The sequence below is a fragment of the Rhinoderma darwinii genome, chromosome 4 (genome assembly GCF_050947455.1).
Source record: "Rhinoderma darwinii isolate aRhiDar2 chromosome 4, aRhiDar2.hap1, whole genome shotgun sequence".
NCBI lineage: Eukaryota > Metazoa > Chordata > Amphibia > Anura > Rhinodermatidae > Rhinoderma > Rhinoderma darwinii.
The window spans coordinates 223,350,082-223,373,327 of NC_134690.1; the positions used below are offsets into that span (position 1 = coordinate 223,350,082).

The following is a 23,246-nucleotide window of genomic DNA, read 5'->3' on the forward strand; positions in this document are numbered from 1 at the left end:
TTCTTGCCCAAATCAAAATCTAGAAAATTTGCTGCAGCACCAGGATCAACAAGGGCATGCATATGCAAAGATATGCCATCCCATTCAATCTTAGAGAGCAATAACACCATATTTTTGGGAGAAAAATTAAGTACGCCCAAAGGATCCTCCCCATTGACTTCTGGGCTCTGTAGTTTCCCAACTTTGAGGGAACACTTTTGGCAAAATGTCTCTCTTAGGCACATTACAAACAAAGACCTAAGCATCTCCTCCTATTCTTCTCTGCCTTAGAGACCCTAGGGGACCCAGTTGTATTGGTTCCTCCTCAGCCCCACTAGGATAAGAGACAACAACAGGATGACACAATGCAGTCTTCCTCTCTGACCTTCTTTCCCTAATATGCCTGTTAATATTGATGGCTAAAAACATAAGGCTATTATAAGAATCACCTGAGGGAAAAAGTACCATGTCATCCTTTGCCTGGCCAGAAAGGCCCAAACCATACTGACTATGGAGGGCGGCACCATTCCAATCACTAACCGTGACCTTCCATCTAAATTCTGCTGAGTATTCCTCAACTGTCCTGACTCCCTATTTCAAAGCCCGAAGATGAGCAGTTGCTAAAGTAGCTGCATCCGGGTCATAATAGAGAACCCCCAAACCGACAGGAATTATTCCACACTTAGTAATGCAGGATCTCCAGGCCTAAGACTAAAAGCCCAAGTTTGTGGATCCCCTTGCAACAGAGTCTTAATTATTCCAACTCTTTGGGTCTCTGACGCTGAAGATCTAGGCCTCAAAGAAAAATACAATCTACAACTCTCACTAAAATTTCTAAATTGAGAATGATCACCAGAAAAATGGTTAGGTAAATTTATATGCGGTTCAGGGCAAGCCGCAGGAGTAACATCACCTGTCTGCATATTTTACACGTAAGATGTTCCTGAGAAATCAAATGAGCTAGCATTCTACATCACAGAACCCAAGGTCTGAATCTGATCAGTCAAACTCTGCATAGGATTAGGATCAGACTTGATTCGGCTCCTGGGGGTGCTGGTTATAATGTTACGCCACTGGTGGTGTTCAAGACCGCAACACTATACAATCACTATCACATGGGTGAAGCACGCATGAATACTGACAGAAAATAAAAGGCACAATTAACCCAAAAGTGGATGAGCGGAACCGAACACTGAAGACAGTAGAAGATGAAGATCATGCATAAATGGAGTGAATGGCAGGTGAATTACATGCAAGCAGTTAACAGATGAATAAACAGTGGACAAGAAACGACATCACTCACTGACCCTATCTGAATACAATGCCATAGCAGGGTAGAACAACAGCTTGGCAGCAGATCAAACGCACGGGAAAGGCAAACAAACCAGTGGAACCCAGGAGACACATAAAGCCACTATACAAAAACAAAATCTCCCAGAGCACCAACAGGTCCCACAGTACAAACACATAGATAAGAACAAAGTCACAAACTAGAATCTGGAAAGAGAGTAACACATGCCAGAAACAGTATAACCAGCACCTGAGTAATCCAGGCCTGAAGTATATATAGGCCCCAGAAACGTACTCCGCCCTAATTAAACATCCAAAGCTAAATGATGACCAAATCCAGACTCAGACCAAAGGCATTGCCTAGCAACACCCAAAAACAGACATAACAGAAATCATTGATTAGCAGCAGTTCCGCTGCTAATCGTAACAATATGTGGGTACAGTAGTGTCTCATAGACTTCTATGGCCAGGTGTTATGTCTCGGAACAATTTGGAGGTTTCATGGAGCCAAAGTATGATCATGGGCATAAAACCTAACTTCTTGGCCAGCCCAGAAAAACAATGCAAAAAGAATAATTAGCAAAATTGCTGTCAAATGCTCATTATGTTTTTTTTCACAGAGAATATCAGTGTTCTTATATCTGCATGTAAGCTGTTAGGATGAAAAGTGGTGTGCGGGAGGGAACTCATTATTTACATGTACGTGTTACCTCTTCTAGCTCGCAAGCTACTTCCAAATGTGATAGGTGGTGGTGAGTCACCTGGCTACTAAAAATCTATTACATATTAGACCAAATCATATGGCTTTTACTGCTAATAATTTGGCTTTTGCTCATTCATAGTATGTCCTCCCTGGCGCTATAATGACAAGTGCCTTGCAAAAGTGTTCACCCCTTTGGTGTTTCTCCTGTTTTGTTGCATTTCAACCTGGAATTAAAATGGATTTTAAATTTGATTTCATGTAATGAACTTTGCAAAATAGTCCAAATTCTTACACTGGAATGAAAAAAATATCTTGTTTTAAAAAAAGAAATAAAAAAAAAAGACTAAAAACTGAAAAGTTTTGAGGGCATATGTAGTCTCACCTTATTTTCTATGAAACCCCTAATTAGACTCTGATCAAACAAATTAACTTCAGAAGTCACAAGATTAGTTGAATAAGGTCCCAAATTGTGCAATCAAAGTGTCACATGATCTATCACATGATGTCAGCATGAAAACGTCTGTTCTGAAAGGCCTCTGAATCTGCAACCTTGCTAAGAAAGCAACATGGAGACCAAGGAGCTCTCCAAAAAGGTCTGTGAAAAAGTTGTGGAGAAGTATAGATCGGGGCTGGGTTATACAAAAAATATCCTAATCTGTGAACATCCCATGGGGCACCATTAAAACCATTATAATGGAAAGAATATGGCACAACTACAAACCTAACAAGAAAAGGCTGTCTACCAAAACTAACAGACCAGGTAAGAAGGACATTAACCAGAGATTCAACAAAGACATTCAACAAAGAAGCTCCAAAGATCCACAGAAGAGATGAAAGTATCTTCCCATAGGATCACTATAAGCCGTACATTCTACAGAGTCAGGTTTTATGGAAGAGTGGCCATAAAAGGGCCATTGCTTAAAGAAAAAAAAAAAGAAAACACATTTTAAGTTGGCCAAACAGCACGTGGCATCCTCCCCAAGCAGATGGCAGAAGGTTCTCTGGTCCGATGAGACAAAAATGTAACATCTTGGGAAACACTATAATGACCCAAACCCAACACTTCCCATCACCCGAAGAACACCATTCCCACAGTGAAGCATGGTGGTGGCAGCATCATGTTGTGGGGATGCTTCTGATCAGCAGGGACAGGAAAACTGGTCAGGATTGAATGAAAAATGGATGGCAGTAAATACAAAGCAATTGAGCAAAACTGTCAACCAGAGTTTTGAGGCAAAGACGGGGGTTCACCTTCCAGCAGAACAATGACTCTAGGTCTAGGTTTGCACAAGAAGTTTTGATGCAGTTGTTGGTTCAGTTTTTGGAGCCAAAGCCAGAAGTAATCTCCTTTCTTTTCTGACCACTTTGGCTAGAACAACTGAGCCAAATACTGCCCCAAAAACTGTGTCAAAACTGTGTGTGTTTCTGGCCTAAACATACTGCTAAAGCTACTGTACATTGGAGTGGTTTAAGGGGAAACATTTACATGTCTTGGAATGGCCTAGTCAAAGCCCAGACCTCAATGCAATAAGAGTCTGTAGCATGACTTGAAGACTGCTGTACACCAACATAACCCCCATCTAAAGCCACTGTCACACGGCAGTATTTTGCATTAGTATTTGAAAGCCAAAACCAGGAGTGGAATCTGCACAAAGAAAAAGTATACTGAAAAAATTTACACCTCTTTCGTGTTTTGTAACCACTTCTGGTTTTGGCCCACAAATGCTGATGCAAAATACTAAGCTAAATACTGCCGTGTGAAGGACGCTTAACTTGAAGGATTTGGAGCATTTTGCCTGAAAGAATGGGCAGAAATGCCAATGTCTTGATGTGCCAAGCTAATAGAGACATACCCCAAGTAATTTGCACCTGTAATTGCAGCAAAAGGCAGCTGCAGAAGTATTGTGGTGGTGAATACTTATGCACATTTATTTTCTTAATTAGTGTTTATTTTCCAGTAAAAAATATTTTGCACATTCAAAGTGGTAAGCATGTTATGTAAATCAAATGCTACAGCTGTAAAGCTACTTTTATTCCAGATAAAATTGTTTACAATGTTAAGATGTGATATCAACTATTTTAGGATGAATATATGCTGCATCTTTTTGCTCTATGATTTTCTTTTTGTATTTTCTCCAACTGATCTGAACTGATTGAGCAACCGTTGCAAAAAAATAATGTTAGTTTGTGTCCATTTTTATTTTGAATCTTGTAAAAATCAGTGCCTGACTGATGCAAATTGAGTGCCTTTATCAGTTAAATGTATTCTATAAAAAAGAAAACATGTCAAAGAAGGATAAAAAGAGAAAGGGCAGGCCCACAATGTTTTTGTTTCACAGTTTGTTTTTGTGCAAACAGCTCAACTGATCATGACTCCTTAGTCGACATACTGTGCTAGTGATTACAACTTAACACTGATGTGAACAGGGAGTTAGTGTGTTTAACAAAATAATCTATATAACTGTATTACTGTACACGCAGTCTGCACACATTCATTAAATATGACTAGTCACCTTGACTCACAAAAAAACTATTCTACCAAATCTAACGTCACACAGGTTATGCAAATTATAAAAATACAAGCCATACATTAAATAATGTAAAAAAAAAAATATGTTGTGAAAAACTAGTAATCCCAGATTAATTAAATATATTCCATTAAATAATATAAATATGCAGTCAATAGACTGACTTGATACATTTGGAAACAAATTAGTTGTCAGTCTCATTATTCATTAGTTTCCCTTTATTACCTGTTTTCATTCTGGAACTTTCTATAACTGTTTTGCATGTGAAGAAGCAATTTAAGTCCGATATAAGAAAATAAATATTTGTTATACTGGTATGAATGTAGATTAAGGTCGCTTTCAGATGATCATAATACAGGCACATTTTAGCATCGGTATTATGGTCGCGATGCCCGGACCTTTCACAATTCTGCAGAACCGGACTTAGATCTCTATAGGATCCTATTGTGATCTATGTCCTTATAAGTAGGACCACGAGAGGTCTAGGCATTGTGGCTGAAATACAGATGCTAGAAGAGGCCTCGTATTACATCTGTCTTAAAGTGGCCTTAATGTTTATTGCTTTATTGTTTATTGTTTAATCTTTATTGCTATACTTTATTTTTGGGGATTATTTATTTGTAAAAGTTTTGTTGCAAAGAATATCTATCCTCACTTTAAAAAAAAATCTATAGGTTTAAACATTTTAAAATAAAAGTAATACCAGTTAGATTATTACTTAGTTTTATTTAAAAAATAAGAAGTTAGAAGTTGATGAGAACAGTGTTCATATTTATTTGGTTGGGGCCCTGTTTACACAATGCAATTGCTGCAAAAGGAAAACTATAAGTAAAATGCCTACAAAAACTGCATTAGAACTGCATTGTGCGAGCAAGGCCTTTAAAACTCTCCCTCTGGGTGTTCCTCATGATGTGTGTTTTGCTATGTAATGACTTAAAATTTTTTTTTTAAAAAAGCACCGCATTTTGGCTACATTTTTATTATTCACGCATTTCTAACATATACAGTTAGTTCCAGCGTTATTTGGAGAGTGACACAATCTTCATGATTTTGGCTCTGCAGGCCACCACATTGGATTTGAAAGGAAACAACTGAGATTCAATTAAAGTGTAGACTTTCAGGTTTAATTCAAGGAGTTGAACAAAAATATCCTGTGAAACATTTAGGAATTGCAGCTATTTTTCTACACAGCCTCCTCATTTCAGGGGCTCAAAAGTAATTGGACATTTTAACATTACCATAAATAAAATGCTTTTTTTTAAATACTTTGCAGAGAATCCTTTGCAGGCAATGATTGCCTGAAGTCTGGAACCCATAGACATCACCAAACGCTGGGTTTCCGCCTTTGTGATGCTTTCCCAGGCCTTTACTGCAGCTATCTTCAGTTGTTGCTTGTTTGTGGGTTTTTCTGCCTTAAGTTTTGTCTTAAGCAAGTGAAATGCATGCTCGATCGGGTTGAGATCTGGTGATTGACTTGGCCATTGCAGAATATTCCACTTCTTTGCCTTTAAAAACTCCTGGATTGCTTTCACAGTATGTTTTGGGTCGTTGTCCATCTGTACTGTGAAGCGTCGTCCAATCAACCTTGCTGCATTTGGTTGAATCTGAGCAGAAAGTATATCTGTGAACACTTCAGAATTCATCCGGCTGCTTCTGTTTTCAGTCAACTCATCAATAAACACTAGTGACCCAGTGCCTTTGGCAGCCATGCATGCCCATGCCATCACACTGCCTCCACCATGTTTTACAGAGGATGTGGTGTGCTTTGGATCATAAGCCGTTCCAAGCCTTCTCCATACTTCCTTCCTCCCATCATTCTGGTACAGGTTGATCTTAGTTTCATCTGTCCAGAGAATGCTGTTCCAGAACTGGGCTGGCTTCTTTAGATGTTGTTTGGCAAAGTCTAATCTGGCCTTTCTATTTGTGAGGCTGATTAATGGTTTGCAACTCATGGTGAACCCCCTGTATTTGCTCTCATGAAGTCTTCTCTTTATGGTAGACTTAGATACTGATACACCTACTTCCAGAAGAGTGTTCTTCACTTGGGTAGATGTTGTGAAGGGATTTTTCTTCACCATAGAAAGGATTCTACGATCATCCACCACTGTTGACTTCCATGTACGTCCAGGCCTTTTGCCGTTCACGAGATCACCAGTGCGCTCTCTTTTTTTCAAGAATGTTCCAAACTGTTGATTTGGCCGCTCCTAACATTTGAGCTCTCTCTGATGGATTTTTTCACTTTTTTCAGCCTAACGATGGTCTGTTTCACTTGCATTGAGAGCTCCTTTGACCTCATGATGTGGGTTCACAGCAACAGCTTCCAAATGCAAATGCCACACCTGTAATCAACTCCAGACCTTTTACCTGCTTAATTGATGATGGATTAACGAGGGAATAGCCAATGCAGCCCATTAAATAGCTTTTGAGATAATTGTCGATAACCTTTGGTCCCTTGAAAAAGAGGCAGCTACATATTAAAGAGCTGTGATTCCTAAACCCCTCTTTCAAATTAGGATGTGCATACCCTCAAATTAAAGCTGAGAGTCTGCACTTTAAGCCCATATTGATTATATAACAGTATATTCAATATGTTTTGGTAAACAGCTAAAATGCCAAAACTTGTGTCACTGACCAAATAACTTTGGACCTAACTGTATGAAGGTATTCAGCAGGGGCTACCTGTTTCACATAATGTGCATATTTTTGTGAACTTGATGTCATTATGAAACAAATAACTTTGTTTCTTGTGGAACAGACTTCAGAATATTTTAATTTTGTCCATGATCTGTTCCTGATGTTGAATCTGTTTCCTTTACATTACTTTATTAAATTATTATATAATTATTTATTGTAATAAAAAAGTAAAGTTCTTCTGTATTTATGTTTTTACATATCTATCAAACATAAAAAATTTATAAAATATATTTATTTTATTTTTAAATGGATATCCATTTGCGTTTAACAAAGAAATGTCCATTACAAACTGAGGAGGATTCTGTATTTGTTTTGCACATACGTAATTATTTTTTTCTTTAAATTGCATTACCAGCGTGAATCCAGTTACAATAATCTTCTTTAGACCAATTCCACACACAATATTTCTGAGGTTTTGGAGGTATTTTGTAAAGCGTTTTTTGGTGCAATTTTTAAGGGGCTAAAATACTGCAGCCAGATGTTAGTTAAAAGTCTATATTAAAATATGAAAATATAGTGATTTTGCTTTGTTGATTTGCATAATTGAATTTTCATTTTTGGGGCCAGTGGCATTTTTCATCAAAACGTAGCATCCTCTAGGTATGGTGTATTTTCTGGCATTTTGTTTTTATAGACTTCTGAATAAAACTTCAAAAATGCCAGGAAAATCCCCTTTAAACACCTAGAGATTTCGCATGCATTTTAAATTGCTTGAAAATAAACTGACTGAAGGAGAGCTTAGGGATATTTTAGATATTTTAGGGAAGAATGCAGAGACATTTAGGGAATGTTCAGACGTAATGTAAAATTACCAGTGTAGATTCTGCTGCAATTACGCAACTAATCTGCTTCAAAATGTGCATGTTTGACAGTTAGGGAATGTTCACATGCTAAAGTAAAAATAGCTGTAAAATACGGAGCTGTTTTCAAGGGAAAACAGCCTCTGATTTTCAGCCGTTTTTAAATCGTCAAATGTTTTTGGAGATGTTTTTCTATTGACACAATGAGAAACGGCTCCAAAAATGGCTCAAGAATTGACATGCACTTCTTTTTATGGGGCGTTTTTTTACTCCCCATTTTTTTTCAAGCGTCCCAGAACAAAAATGCCCTAGTCTGAACGAAACAATGTTTTTCCAATTGAAATCAATGGGCAGATGTTTGGGGGCATTCAGCTTCTGTTTGTTCAGGCGTTTACGCCCCGAAAAACATCTGAAAACACAGCGAGTGAACATACCCATAATCTAGACGTGGCAGATTTCACAGAGCACTTCCCACAGATTTTAGCTTTTGCAATGCAAAGGCTGAAATCCGCAGTGAAAATCTGCTGCTTTTCCGCAACAGACTGTGCATGCTGCGGAATGTAAATGTAAGTTTCCTCACAGTGATTTTCCACAACAACTGCACTAAGTTACATAAAAAGCTATAGAAACCAAAGGACAAAAAGACTGCGGTGGATTTCCACTGCAGCCTGTTTGCAGCAGAATTCCGCATCAAATCCGCCATATCTGAATGTGCCCTTACACAGCCAACTCCCTGTTTATTTGTGATAAATAATTAGAAAGGTTTCCTATTTGCCCTTTTATTACATCAAATATATTGTCTATTATTACAAGCAAACAATGAAAATGTGGCCTTATTCTTCCAATTTACCTTGGCCCATTCCTCTATGTTCTAAGACATGACAATTTTGGAAACTAGTATCAAGCTTTATGATTTTTTTTGTTTGTCAACACAATTTGACTGCAATCCAATAATTTGGAAATAAATATGTTCAATTACATTATATGATATTATTATATTAATATGCACATAATTTAAAACGGTTCTTCTCCACTCAAGAACAGTAATAATGGTATATAAATCTAGATTAGAATGCGGTCTCATGTACGGCATATGAATTTAAGCTGATTCCGTATGCATGGCCCCATTGAAATGCATTAACACCATATACAGAATTTATGTGATATAGATCTCAAATACAGTCATGTGAATGAGGTCTTATAATAAAAGGGGAGACTCCAAAAATGTAGTCCCTGGAATCTCAGAAGATCTCCTTGAGCATTGCAGAATGCTGTTTTTGTTACTGTCACAGGCTGGTTAACTATTTTTATCTATCTATCTATCTATCTATCTATCTATCTATCTATCTATCTATCTATCTATCTATCTATCTATCTATCTATCTATCTATCTATCTATCTATCTATGGATCTATCTATCTATCTATCTATCTATCTGTCTATCTATCTATCTATCTATCTATCTATCTATCTATCTATCTATCTATCTATCTATCTATCTATCTATCTATCTATCTATCTATCTATCTATCTATCTATCTATCTATCTATCAATGGATCTATCTATCTATCTATCTATCTATCTATCTATCTATCTATCTATCTATCTATCTATCTATCTATCTATCTATCTATCTATCTATCTATCTATCTATCTATCTATCTATCTATTTATCCATCTATCTATTAGATAGATAGATAGATAGATAGATAGATAGATAATAAAATGAATGCCAAGCGCATAGTGTCTCAAATTATGACACATTACTGGGCACACCCCTAATTTTTATAGAATGTATTAAATATTTTTGAATCTCAGTTTAAACTGTGTTATTGACATCTTTTCATGCATTGCTTTATTGTAATTAATTATTGAAGAACAGCTTTAAAATATATCCCTTGATTTCTATCAGGTTCTGAACTCATGCCCAAAGCTCTTTCTACAAGGATAGTAGGAGGAATATGGTGGTTTTTCACACTTATCATCATCTCCTCATATACTGCCAACTTAGCTGCCTTTCTCACAGTGGAACGCATGGAGTCCCCCATTGATTCTGCTGATGATTTAGCTAAACAGACTAAAATTGAATACGGTGCTGTCCAAGATGGGGCTACAATGACATTTTTTAAGGTATGTAGTACATCATTTTTTGTGTCATTGTAACATTTTTATGATACAAAGATAATTATAGCATTATTTTTGCAATTGTTTTCCTAATTGAAACAAAACACATGTTTGAAGTCATAATACATCAAATCCACTTGGCTTGTTTTCACTGTCTGACAAATCTCTTGAACAAATACACAAATATGTTAATTGTACTAAGACTAAAAACTTCAGAAGGAATCAGCTAGAATATGTCTTACATATTGTTTACTTACGACCTATTTAAAATTTGTTTTTGAAAAAACAATGTTGAATATTCAAGGTATAATCACTTTTATGATGCATAAATGTATTGCTCTGACTAATTTACAATGTACATGGAGATAAATTTTACGTGATAGTAAATATTTTCAAGTGCTGTAGGGCTCGGTTTTTCTATGAAGAAAAGCTAAATTTGTTATTAACCACAATTCATAATTATGTTAAAATGTATTGTTTATGGGTTTCCAAAGGACTGCTGGAAACCCTACTAAGTGAATTAAACTCAATAAACTATCAAAGCGAATAAAATAATCATTTAAAGATAATGCTAATTAAGCTATCATTTTATAGACAAGTCAGGTCTATGAGTAAGTATATTATAGGGGTTTTCTGGGATTTTGAAGTAAGTTTTAATATGGCTAAAATTTGCAAATAAACCAAATTATAATATTAATATACCTTATTAATTCTGTGCTCCCATGGCGCCTTTACCTGCCTGTGCCCGGTGTTTCTGTTTCTTATCCCCATGCAATAATGTGGCAACCATGAGATCGATTATTACCATCAGGTAGCAGATTATACATTCAAGTTATCTGGTTTCATTTATAAAAAAAATAATTGACTGTTGAAAGCAAATGATATATATGGACTTTGGTGCTTTTTTGCCCTATTGGTTTATCTAGAGCCTTATCACTATCAACTCTAATGGTATGTAAATTATGTGGGATGCTAGTAGCCTTAACAACCTACTTGGTTGATCATCCCAATTGCCATCAACCCAGTAAGTAAGGGATATTAGTTCCATTAGACTATACCCAATCTGCTAAATAAATTAGAAAAGAGACACGGCGCCACAAATGAGGGTCTGATAAGCTATCAGAAAAGTGGTGGATGCGATGATTACGCTCACCTCGGGTGGTGGACACCTTATGGTGTCAATACGGCTTGGAAAGCTGCAGCCAGATCCACATCACAGTCAAAACCGGTTTGCTGTCAAATTATAGTGCGATTGGAGTTTGAAGAAAAACTGGACCAACGGCGCTGCTTAGATAAAGATACTCCACGAACATTCCAGTGGGTGAAGTAAAATAAAGGATTTATTGTCAACAGGCTACACGTTTCGACGCCGTACCGGCGTCTTCCTCAGGCCTGATCGCACTATACCCAATCGCACTATACCCAATCTGGGGACAAGTGTGTGGATTGCCCTGGACTTCTTTGACTACTATTGATCAGTGTTTTTTAATATTTCTAAGCTAAGTTCCCCCAAGGCTATGTTCAAACACTGTCCTACATCTAATAAAAGCGCAGAATGAGGACAGTGCAAATACCCCTTAGAGACATGGCATGTACATGTACCACAGACCGAAAACCTAATCACTTGTAACAATCACATGTATTTTTAATGTTCCAAAATGGCTGATGTTTTCCAGGGGGAGTTGGAGGAGCAGACTGACTGCTGCCTTCAATGAACTTCTTACTTATCATACACCTCTATTCCTTTCAGCAACTGCGCAACAAAAGCAGCTGAAGCAGCACCGATACTAACAGAATGCAAAAAAAATACTGGTCTGTAGTTTTTGTGACTGCAGAGAATGAGAAGTGTCTGAAGATTTTTCAGCACACTCCTTTGTTCTTCCCACGTAAGAGCATGATGATGGCACATGTGAGACAGTAAGTTTTTTGTGCCTCACTATTTTCACACTCTGCAGATGGCTATAAATATACTTGGCAAGTTAAAAAAAACGAGTCCAGAACTTGCTGTTGTCTTGCTTATACCACCAGAGCTTATGGCCGCTTAGGCACCATGAGAGATGGTGATATCCTATCTGCCTGCTTGGCAAGAATCTGTTATTTCCCATGCTAATTACCATTATTTCCTGTGCTAAGAATCATCATTGTCATTGCTTTCCACCACCTAAATCCTGGCCCTAAACATGACCCAATTTCAAGATCCGTTTTAGTCATTCATCATCAATCATAATTCTCTTGTCGATAAACATCTCTAACTTACATTGAAGGGTGCAACCCTTTGGTTCAACCCCTTGATCTTAAATCGTTAGCCACCAATATTGCCTATTTTATTGCTTCCCTAAGTACAGGAAGCAATAGCAGTTGCACTACTACTTGCATCCTCTTCCTCATCCTTTCCAATTGTTTTTTGCTGGAAACCTCTCGCATCATCCCTATTTTCCAAATGTTAAGTGTTTTTTCCTCCTCTGTAACAGTATCACCTCCCCCTATACCTCTGTTCGATGGGCTGCCTGCTTGTGCAGTTGAACTGATAACTTGGAATTTAGAGACAAGAGAGATCGCAGACTGAAACATTTCAGATGTAAAGTACTTGTAAGGAATAAAGATGTGCCCTACTGAGAATGCTAACTACAAATGACAGAGTCAGAATCAACTTCTTCCTCGGAGTGCCTTGAACCTGCAATCCATTTCACTATTTCTATGGCCTCCATCTAGGCAATAGAGCCAAATGTAGCTTCCATGTCCCTACTCTGCACAATGCTCTTAGCTACTGTCTGAGTGCCTTTATATTTTATAGAGGAAGTAGCGCTTCACTTCCTTTGTTTCAATGCCATGGCATAATTATTTAATGATTGTATTCTGCCTGTGTCATAGACGAAAAAAATAGAATGCTACTTAAACAGAGCGACAATATGATTTAACAGTGCCATCTTCCTATGTCATAGATTGGAAAAATATGAAAGCCAAGAATACAACTCACCGAAATCACAGTAGGAAAAACTGGAATTTTATGACCACAGTAGATTCAAATAACACTATTTATTTTATAGTGTAGTATACTCAGCCCATGTTACAGATTTTAAAAAAATGGAATGTTGCCTAAATAACAAACATTTTTGGGGTTAAATATCATCCATTTGTCATGGTGCAGTTTAGCACACTTCATGTCCTTTTCCATGCAAAACAATGGTACCCAAATAGCTACACTGGTTTACATAGGAAGGTTATGTCTTGCATCACATGGTGTTAGGCAGCACTCCTGATTGGTGGTTCATTTTCTCAGGTCACCGTGCGCAAATCTGACAATATTCTCTTCGAACAAAATTCGAATCACTCTAATTTTAAAGTCAGTCTAGAACCCAGTTAAAAGGTTTGTAGTCTGTATGATTTAAAACAGTAAATGCTCTTTGAATGTGAACCAAAACAAAAGCATATGTATCCTATGAATATTGGGGCTCAAAATCTAATTTTTAAAGTATATAAATCTTTCTTAAATACATATAGTTTTAGAACACAAATACATTATAGATGGATCATCCTGAAAATCACATAAATCATGAAATGGTCGGTGTATAGTGACTAGCGTGAAACTCAAATGCAATGTCAAAAGATTACAAAGAGTAAACTCAGACTATCACAAATATGTTAGGGGGATACAGGGACACTGTACCCTTAAGTTTAATCCAGCCATATAGTAAAGACTGGTCAAAAACGTGAGTCCCCCTCCCGACGAAGGTGAAGGGAAACGTAATTTGGGGTACTGGAGCATGACCTAGGAACAGCTCTAAAGTATAATAAATTTAGTCAAGTCATAGAACCAATTAAAATATGATATGCTGAAAGGAATTTTCAACACATTGGAAAAGATGCAGACAATCTTTTCAGCTATATGTTACCATTTGCAAGTTACCAATCACACACTAATAGGAATACTTGGCAAAAGGCAGAATCGGCACATTGATATTTCACAACGTGGATCACATTCCTAAGGAAGGCCAGAGGAGGTTGCAGTAAGTTATAGACAGATAGTTGTGTGAATTCATGCAGTTTATCCATGCCCACCAGTCTGAGCTAACGTCAGTGGTACAATCTGAGAAAGTTGTCTTAATTTCGTCCATGAAATAGAATTTGATTGTTTTGGTAAATTATTCAACAATCATTGAGTGTGTTTTTAGATTTCCTTTGGCGTTTGTTTTTAATTATCTTTTTATGTGCCATTGCATAAAAAACAGAGAAGCAACATAATTTACCAACTCTTCAAAATACAATTTATTTGCCCCTACACAGCCGACCCTATCTTACCTTCCCCACTCCTCTGCCGTGTTGGAGTGGGCGCAAAAAATTGACAAGAAAAAATAAAAAAATTAAGTAAATAAATAAGTGGTGGGGAAGAGAGAGGTTGCGACACATCGACATTGCCCCCATCCCCCAACCCCCACTCTCTTACATCGCAGAGACCCAAACACATGCATGGGGCCCCCTACCTCTTTGCACCATATCATATTTTTGTGATAAATATAAAACAATTAACCCATTCCCCAATGCTTAGAGGATCACATTTCTCCAATTTTGGGTTAAAAACAACATCCATAATGTATTTGTGTTTTTAAACTATATGTATTTAATAAGGATTTATATATTTTGAGAATTAGATTTGTATCTCTAATCTTAAATGTCTATTCAGAGCTTGCGATGTTTCTGATATACTAATGACTTACACATAATGCAAGCCTGATCTGAGTCATGATTAATTTCTGTCACCATCAGATGGCCCTATGCCTTAACCACTGCTTATTATGTCTCCTAGATACCAATTGACAAGCGTTATTCTGAGAAATAACAATGCCTTGAAAATGTATAAATAGCAATTACCAATAATAGTACCACAATGCATTTCTATATATATTTTTTTGTTTAGTATCAAAATTAAATTCCAGACATTTGATCATGTAAATGTAAGCATTTCCTGATGGTTGACAGATTTAAGCACAAAATTGTTTAGTATTACATTGATTTTAAATGTGACACTACAACAATATCAACCAATTTTACAGGTGATTTCATTTAATCATGTCAAAAACAATGACCGTGTCTTGTAACTAAATTCATACTGTAGGTCATAAATTTAAAGCTGTCCTCTGATATTTCCATGGAGCTAAATATCAATGTCATCATGACCTTGACTACAATATTCTTTTTCATTTTAACATTTTCAAAAGACAAATAATAAAAATGTCAGATACTGTAGCCTAAGTTTAGAAAGTCTTCTTTAATGATTAACGCTTTTGACAGCTGGTAACATATAGCTTTAGAAGAGTTATATATTGCATTTTTACTAGTTTAATGACATTCTTTTTTGAAAACCTGGTAGTAGTATTATGAACTGTATCTTTTAGTGAATAATTTTCGGAAAGGGATCAGAGAAATTGCAACATATTCCAATTATTTCATCCCAAGAGAAAATGTACAATTCAGAACTGTAATAAAAATAAACTAAATATTTGTATGGTTACATTATATTTGTAAGGATGCTAACATAATTTTTCATTTTGAACAAAACTATCACATCATAAAATCTTGTTATCAGGACCACATGATTAGAAGCGAGACAACGGCTGTAATATAAAGCTGCAGTCCTGCTTTAACTATAGAGATTTGCTGATCATGGCATAAGGGACAAAGCAATTGGAGGGACCCCCTTTGATTGAGTCACAGGGCCTATTTACCCTTACCATACATGGGCAGACAATTTATTACAGATCAGTCTCAAGATACTAAATACTTATAGACATATTTATTATCACCATATTGTTAGCGAGCGCTACAATATACCCATAACATGTTTTAAGGTAATTAGTGAATGGTGTACAAAAAAATTGAAAAATCACATTTTTTTTCTTGCATTACCCTCAACTACAATTTAATAACATTTATGTACTCCAAAGAAGCACAAAAAAAGTACTAGTCTCATAAAAAAACAAGCCTTAACCCTTTCATGCCGACATTTCGCACATACCCCGTGCTGCCAGGGCGTGAATATAGAGATCTCTGTTCCAGCCGGCATAGCGCTGTGAAAAGCGCTCAGACGCCAGCTGTGTCAGTGCCGTGCTCCCCAGCAACCTGTTCTCTGACAGCCGAACCGATTGGTTTGGCTACAGAGAATATGATCACCGTTATTAACTGTTTCCTGACCGGCCACAGTAAATTCACGTCGGCGCTTGCTGGGCTCTGTGCACTGCAGACGTGAATTCACAGTGGGTGTTAAAAGCGCGATCCGGGTGTCTCAGAGTAGTGCTGAAACCTGGATTGCGCTGTTAACCCCTGCCTCTGGTGCCGGAGACATGACCGGGACCTGATTGGTTCAGGTCCCGATCATGTGATCGCAGGGAAAGTTTGTTGTAGCAACAAACTGGAAAGTTTGTTGCTACAACAAACTTTCCCAGGGACCGATTGCGGGTGCTGCCGTCAGTTGCATGCCAAAACCGGAAGCTATACAGCTGGTCCTCATAGGCTTCCTGTCAGTGTGACTGTCAACTTCACACTGACTGTTTATAACACGTTACACTATCTAGGTAGTGTAATGTATTATAGCAGCCATCAGTGCTGCAGGTCTTCAAGTAAAACAAGTAAAAAAAAAAAGTTATAAAAATGTGTAAAAGTGTAAAAACAAGTTATAAGTTTCAGAAACAAAAACTGCTTTTTTTCCTATAAGTCTTTTATTATAGGAAAAAAAATAAAACGTTAAAAAAGTACACATATTTGGTATCACCGCGTTCGTAACAACCCCATCTATAAAACAATAATATTATTTTTCCCGCACGGTGAACACCGCAAGAAATAATTAAAGAACAATACTAGCATCACAATTTTTTGGGTCATCACCCCTCCCAAAATATAGAATAAAAAGTGATCAAAAATTTGGATGTACCCCAAAATACTACCAATAAAAACTACAACACGTCCCGCAAAAAACAAGCTGTTACACAGCTTTTTTGACTGAAAAATAAAAAAATTATGGCTCTCAGAATATGGTGACACAAAAAATGAATAATTTTATAGAAAAGGGAAGTTATTGCGCAAATGCCACAAAACATAAAAAAACGATATACATATGGTATCACCGTAATCGTACCGACATGCAGAATAAAGTAAAATGTCATTTATAGCGCACAGTGATTACTGTAAAAAAAAGGACAAAAAACATTGTCAAAATGTATGATTTTTTTGTCACTTTGCTTGACAAAAAATCAAATAAAAAGTGATCAAAAAATCACATGTACCCTAAAATAATACCAATGAAAACTACAGATTGTAACGTAACAAATAAGCACTCGCACGGCTCCGGTGGAGAAAAAATAAAAAAAAGTTCTGGCACTCAGAATATAGAGACAGAAATTGTGCAGAGTGTCCAAAAGCGGATAAGATTGGGCACCATTTATCAGTGCGACACCGTCCACATATCTATGAATTATTTATTTACCGAATTATTATACCCTCTTATTATGCCCATATGTACTCTGCCCAGCTTACATATGCCCCACATTATAAACTAAAGTACCAGCAAAACCCCAAACAGAACTATTACCAAGCAAAATCTGCGCTCCAAAAGCCAAATGGTGCTCCTTCCCTTCTTACCTCTGCCGTGGGTCCAAACAGCAGTTTATTACCACATATGGGGTATTGTCGTAATCGGGAGAAATAGCTTTACAAGTTTTGGGGTGCTTTTTATTCTTTATTCCTTGTAAAAAATTACTTTTTTTATATTTTTTCAGAAAAAATGTAGATTTTCATTTTCACAGACGTATTCCAATAAATAGAGCAAAAGACCTGTCGGATCAAGATGCTAACTATACCCCTAGATAAATTCCTTGAGGTGTGTAGTTTCCAAAACCACTTTTGGGGAGATTCCACTGTTTTGGCACCACAAGACCTCTTCAAACCTGACATGGTGCCTAAAATATATTCAAAAAAAAGGAGACCCCAAAATCCTCTAGGTGCTCCTTTGCTCCTGAGGCCGGTGCTTCAGTCCATTATCCCATTAGAGCCACATGTGGGATATTTCTAAAAACTGCAGAATCTGGGCAATAAATATTGAGTGCCATTTCTCTGGTAAAACCTTCTGTGTTACAGAAAAAAATGTATTACAAATTAATTTCGGCAAAAAAAAGAAATTTGTAAATTTCACCTCTACTTTGCTTTAATTCCTGTGAAACGCCTAAAGGGTTAATAAACTTTCTGAATGCTGTTTTGAATACTTTGAGGGGTGAAGTTTTTAAAATGGGGTGATTTATGTGGTCTATCTAGTACATAAGGCCCTCAAAGCCACTTCAGAACTGAACTTGTCCTTGACAAAATAGCCTTTTGACATTTTCTTGAAAATGTGAGAAATTGCTGCTAAAGTTCAAAGCCTTGTAACGTCCTAGAAAAATAAAATAATGTTCAAAAAACAATGCAAATATAAAGTAGACATATGGGGGATGTTAATTTGCAACAATTTTGTGTGGTATTATTATTTGTTTTACAAGTAGATTACATTTAAAATTAGAAAAATTATAATTTTTGCAAATTGTCTTTAAATTTTGGTGTTTTTCCACAAATAAGCTATTAATTTATTATCCAAATTTTTCCACTAACATAAAGTACAATATGTCATGAGAAAACAGTCTCTGAATCGCTTGGATAGGCAAAAGCATTCCAGAGTTATTACCACATAAAATGACACATGTCAGATTTCAAAAAAATGGGTCTGATCATTGAGGCATCGATGACCCTTGGTCCTGAAAGGGTTAATATAGCTGTAACACTATAAAATTAGAAAAAATTGTCAGGTCCTCAAGACTAAAATTGGCCTGGTCTTGAAGGCATTAAAATACTAGAAATCTCCTTTAAAGACGTGTCTATTATGCCCTGTGTCAGCATTTACCCCTTTAAAATATTGATTTGTTAATACTATAGTATAATTCAGTGACTATAACATTAATTTGAATAGTCAGAATTTGTTATTTTCAAGTTTAATCATGTGCCAAAAAATAATATACCATAATATTGTTAATATAAAGAAGAATAGACTTATGTATTAAAAAAAACCTAAGATTTAAAACCTTAAGCCACTTAGAAAATGGTAAAGCTGAATGTTTGGCTTCTTGGTGTGAGCACTGGGCTACAGGATAATCTTCTAATATTCTACCTTATGTGTTTGAAAAATGTGTATGTCTGATATTAAAATTACGGCTGCACTCGTCGCTATTGTTAATGGCTCAAAAATTTACAGTATTGCTACACACAGTTTAATAAAAGAATAAGAAACTGTTAATACTATTGTAACTTTTACTTGGGGTGTAATTAGAAGCACATGGTAGTCATAGCATGATCTTTTATATCCCCAACCCCATCATGAATCCTGGAGACTGCTTTAATAATAATAGTTGTACTATATTAACATTTTGAAAGAAAGATAGAAAGAATGAAAGTAAGAAAGAATAAAGTTGTCTCCAGCTCCTTATTCCATCAGAACCGTATTGTTCATAGGTGACAAGAGAAACATTTAGCTTGCAGTCACATGCAGATTTTATTGCAGAAATTTTCTGTGACTGATAGTTCCATTCATCTGCACAAGTTTGCTTCTGCAATGGGCCACCATCAGAAACTTCTGGTCCCCATAGAGTCAAGGCATCTGCCCCCTCCACGGGGTTTGGAGGGTGGCAACAGTAAGTGGCGATAGGGGGGCAGGGGTGAGATGCAAACTGGCAGTGGCTCTATGGATGGGCAGGGTGTAGACAGTAGCTGGGCAGAGGCTCTGTCAGAGGATGAGTGGTGAGACTAGGTAGACAGAGGCTCTATGGGGGATATGACTAAGGGAGTGGAAAGTAGCAGTTGACGGAAGTGGAGTGGCAATGGGAGACAGGTGGGCAGGGGGAAACACAAATCAAATCATTGCCCTGAATCTGCTGCTTCTACACAGCAGATTCACTTACCAAGTTGCCGTTCTGGCTGTTGGTTCTGGATCTGGCAAGCTCTACACTCTTGCACCACTGAATCACGCCTGAACGAAATCTTCACCTCCTCCTCACACGTCACACTTATGTCACCTGCATAGATACCAGACCAGATGAAAAAATAATGCAATAAGAAGACCCCTAAATTAATACAGACCCCCAACCAGACCCCTAAATTAACCTAAACCAGACTACTAAACTAATTCAGACCCCCGACCAGATAAACACAGATCCCAGACCAGACCACTAAATTAATTCAGCCTCCTGACCAGACCCTTAAGTAAATACGGACCTCAGACCAGAATCCTACATTAATTCAGACCCCAGACTGGACCTCTACATTATTTAAATCCCCCAGCCAGACCACTACATTCATTTAAACCCCCGATCAGACCACTAAAAAATACAGACCCCCACACTTGAACCCTAAATTAATTCAACGCTCCGATTAGACCCTTAAATAAAAACAGATCCCAGACAAGACCCATTTAATTAATTCCGACCTCCAAGCAAACCCCTACATTAAATCAGACACCCGACCAGACCCTTCAATTATTTCAGCACACCTGACCAAACCCTTAAATAAATACAGACCCCCTTACCAGACCCCTACATTAATTTAGACCCCCCATCAAGGCCCCTACATTAATTCAGACCCCAGACCATATCCCCTAAATTAATTCAGACCACCAACAAACCCTTAATTTAATTTACACCCCAGACCAGAACCCCAAAATATCAGACCTTAACACATACACCCTATCTACTTACAGCTCCAGGGTCTTTTTGCTCTCAATTCCGGCCTGCCGCCACTTCTCCTCTGGGCACCTCACGATCCTGACACTGGGGCCCTGCTTTATAAACTCCTGTCACCAGGATGTTAAGTGCGGCGGCGCATACAACGCGTCAGGACGTTGTATGCACGGCCATACCATCTCCTGATGCCAGCGTCAGAACCTCAGAAAGTTAGTTTGGAGTAAAGAACGGGCCCTGCAATATAATGGGGCTGCTTCCTTTCTCTAAGCTAAATGCTGCTCGAGATGATTTGGATGGCTGCGGTAACAGGTGGGTGATCCGTGGCCTGCCCCCCTTTTTTCTGTGGCTGGGCGCCATAAGACAGTATCACTTTTACTGCCCTGATGGTGACCTTGCTTCTGCAGCACGTGCAAGGATTTCTGCAAGTTCCATTCAGATGAATAGAGCTGATTTCCATTTTCAGAAAATTTCTGCAAAACTGCCGCATGTGACTGCACCCTGAATCAGCTTCTCTAATGGCTGGCAGCCATGTATTTTCACTTTTTTGTAATCATTTAGAACATTTTATCTATTATAAAAGAGGGAAACATTGACTTTATTGGTTATTTGATTATTAATTAAACTTTGATGAACCTATAGTGAAGACACTTACAAACTAGGGAATTGTATATACAGTACTTCCAAAATACATACATCTATTATTGAATTGTTCCCTTCATAACAGAGCATATTGCCCCAAATATTTTAGAAGTCCAGAGTTGTATCTAGGCTTTACATCTCCCGGAGCAAAAATTCAGTTAGCTACTCTAGCCCTGTATCTAAATAAACTGGCCAAAAAAGTGTGTATTTTTGGCACCCAAGGGCACCCGTCACACGACCCGCCAATTTTCCCCCTCCCACACAGCTATGTTCCTGCATTATTCTACCACTTACACAATTGATGAAGACTGTTATTAACCCCTTCCCGACATCCGCCATATATATACGGCGCACGTTGGGTGGGGGAATAAGGAGCAGGCTCATGGGCTGTGTCTGCTCCATAGAATGAGTGTGTATTACAGCCAACACTTTTAGGTAACAAGCGGGATCCCACTCGAGTGCAATCCCGCTAGATTAACCTGTTAAATGCCGCGGTCAATAGCGACAGTGGCATTTCAATGACTAGAGACAGGAGGGCTGCCCCGGTAACTTTCTAACTCCATAAAAAATAAAAAATACAAACGCCAGTATCACTGTTTTTTGGTCACTTCATTTAAAACAAAAACAAAAAAGAATAAAAAGTGATTAAAAAAGTCTCATGTATCTCAAAATTGTATCAATAGAAACTACAGTACATTTCGCCCCGCAAAATATAAACCCTCATACTGCTCAATTGACGGAAAAATAAAACATTTACAGCTCCCAGAATATAGCGACAAAACTCCAATTTTATTTTTAACAATCAGTTTATTCCTTGTAAAAGTAGTAAAACATAAAAAACTATATAACTTTGGTATCCCATTAATTATATTGACCACAGAATAACGTTAACATGCCATTTTTATTGCACAGTGAAAGACGTAAAAACAAAAAACCCCAAAATATTTAGGAATCACTGTTTTTTTCCTATTCCACCCCACACATATTTTTTTTCCCAGTTTTTCACTACATTATATGGTACAATAAATGGTGCCGTGAAAATCTACAACTCGTTTGTAAAAAAAAAAAAACAAGCCCTCATACGGCAATATTGATGGAAAAATAAAAAAGTTATGGCTTTTGGAAGGTGGGAAGGAAAAAATTAAAGTGAAAATCCGAAAAATGGCTGCGGCGGGACGGGGTTAAAAAGAAACCTGTGTCTGCAGACACATTGACAGGAAAACCACGGAGAATCTCAATTCCCCCAGCATCCTTGCTCTGCTATAGAGGAGACTGAGTGCTGTATATACAGTTTCTTAATAAATATACGGCTTTAATACTCACACTAAAAAGCAGGTGCTATATTTTAAAAAATTGAATAAATAATTCTAAACTATATTTTCCTGTAACTTACATGTGTTGATATTTCCCATTCATACCTTTGTGAAACCAATTGCATAACCGTACAGTATATGGTTGCAGGTAATTTGGTAAAGTATGTTACTAATACTGCACTTGATATTAAATGTAAAAGCTGGTGTTTCTAAGCTCATGTTTCACTGAAGCCAGAATTAAAAGAAACTACACAGTGTTATTGATAAAGATGTTCTTCTAGGTTTCAGCATTTTCTTTTGTGGCACTATCTAATGAGCTTGTTTCAAATCACAGCATGAGAAAAGTACTTTCCTGTAGTGTATAATAAGCTGCATCGTAAAATGTTGCATGAGCAGTTCCTACTACTGATTGGATTCTGAGCGCTAT

General features: G+C 37.2%; 1 protein-coding gene across 3 annotated transcripts in view; it reads left to right on the top strand.

The window, feature by feature from the left end:
• GRIK2 (glutamate ionotropic receptor kainate type subunit 2) overlaps positions 1 to 23,246 on the top strand; it is a 609,687-nt gene that overhangs the window by 506,414 nt on the left and 80,027 nt on the right. For all 3 annotated transcript variants that reach the window (XR_012883183.1, XM_075862209.1, XM_075862210.1), the window contains one exon: positions 9,908 to 10,125. Coding sequence is in view for 2 of the 3 variants with exons in the window: in XM_075862209.1 (XP_075718324.1) it covers positions 9,908 to 10,125 (218 nt within the window). In the remaining variant the exon portion in view is untranslated. The remainder of the gene's footprint in view (positions 1 to 9,907; positions 10,126 to 23,246) is intronic.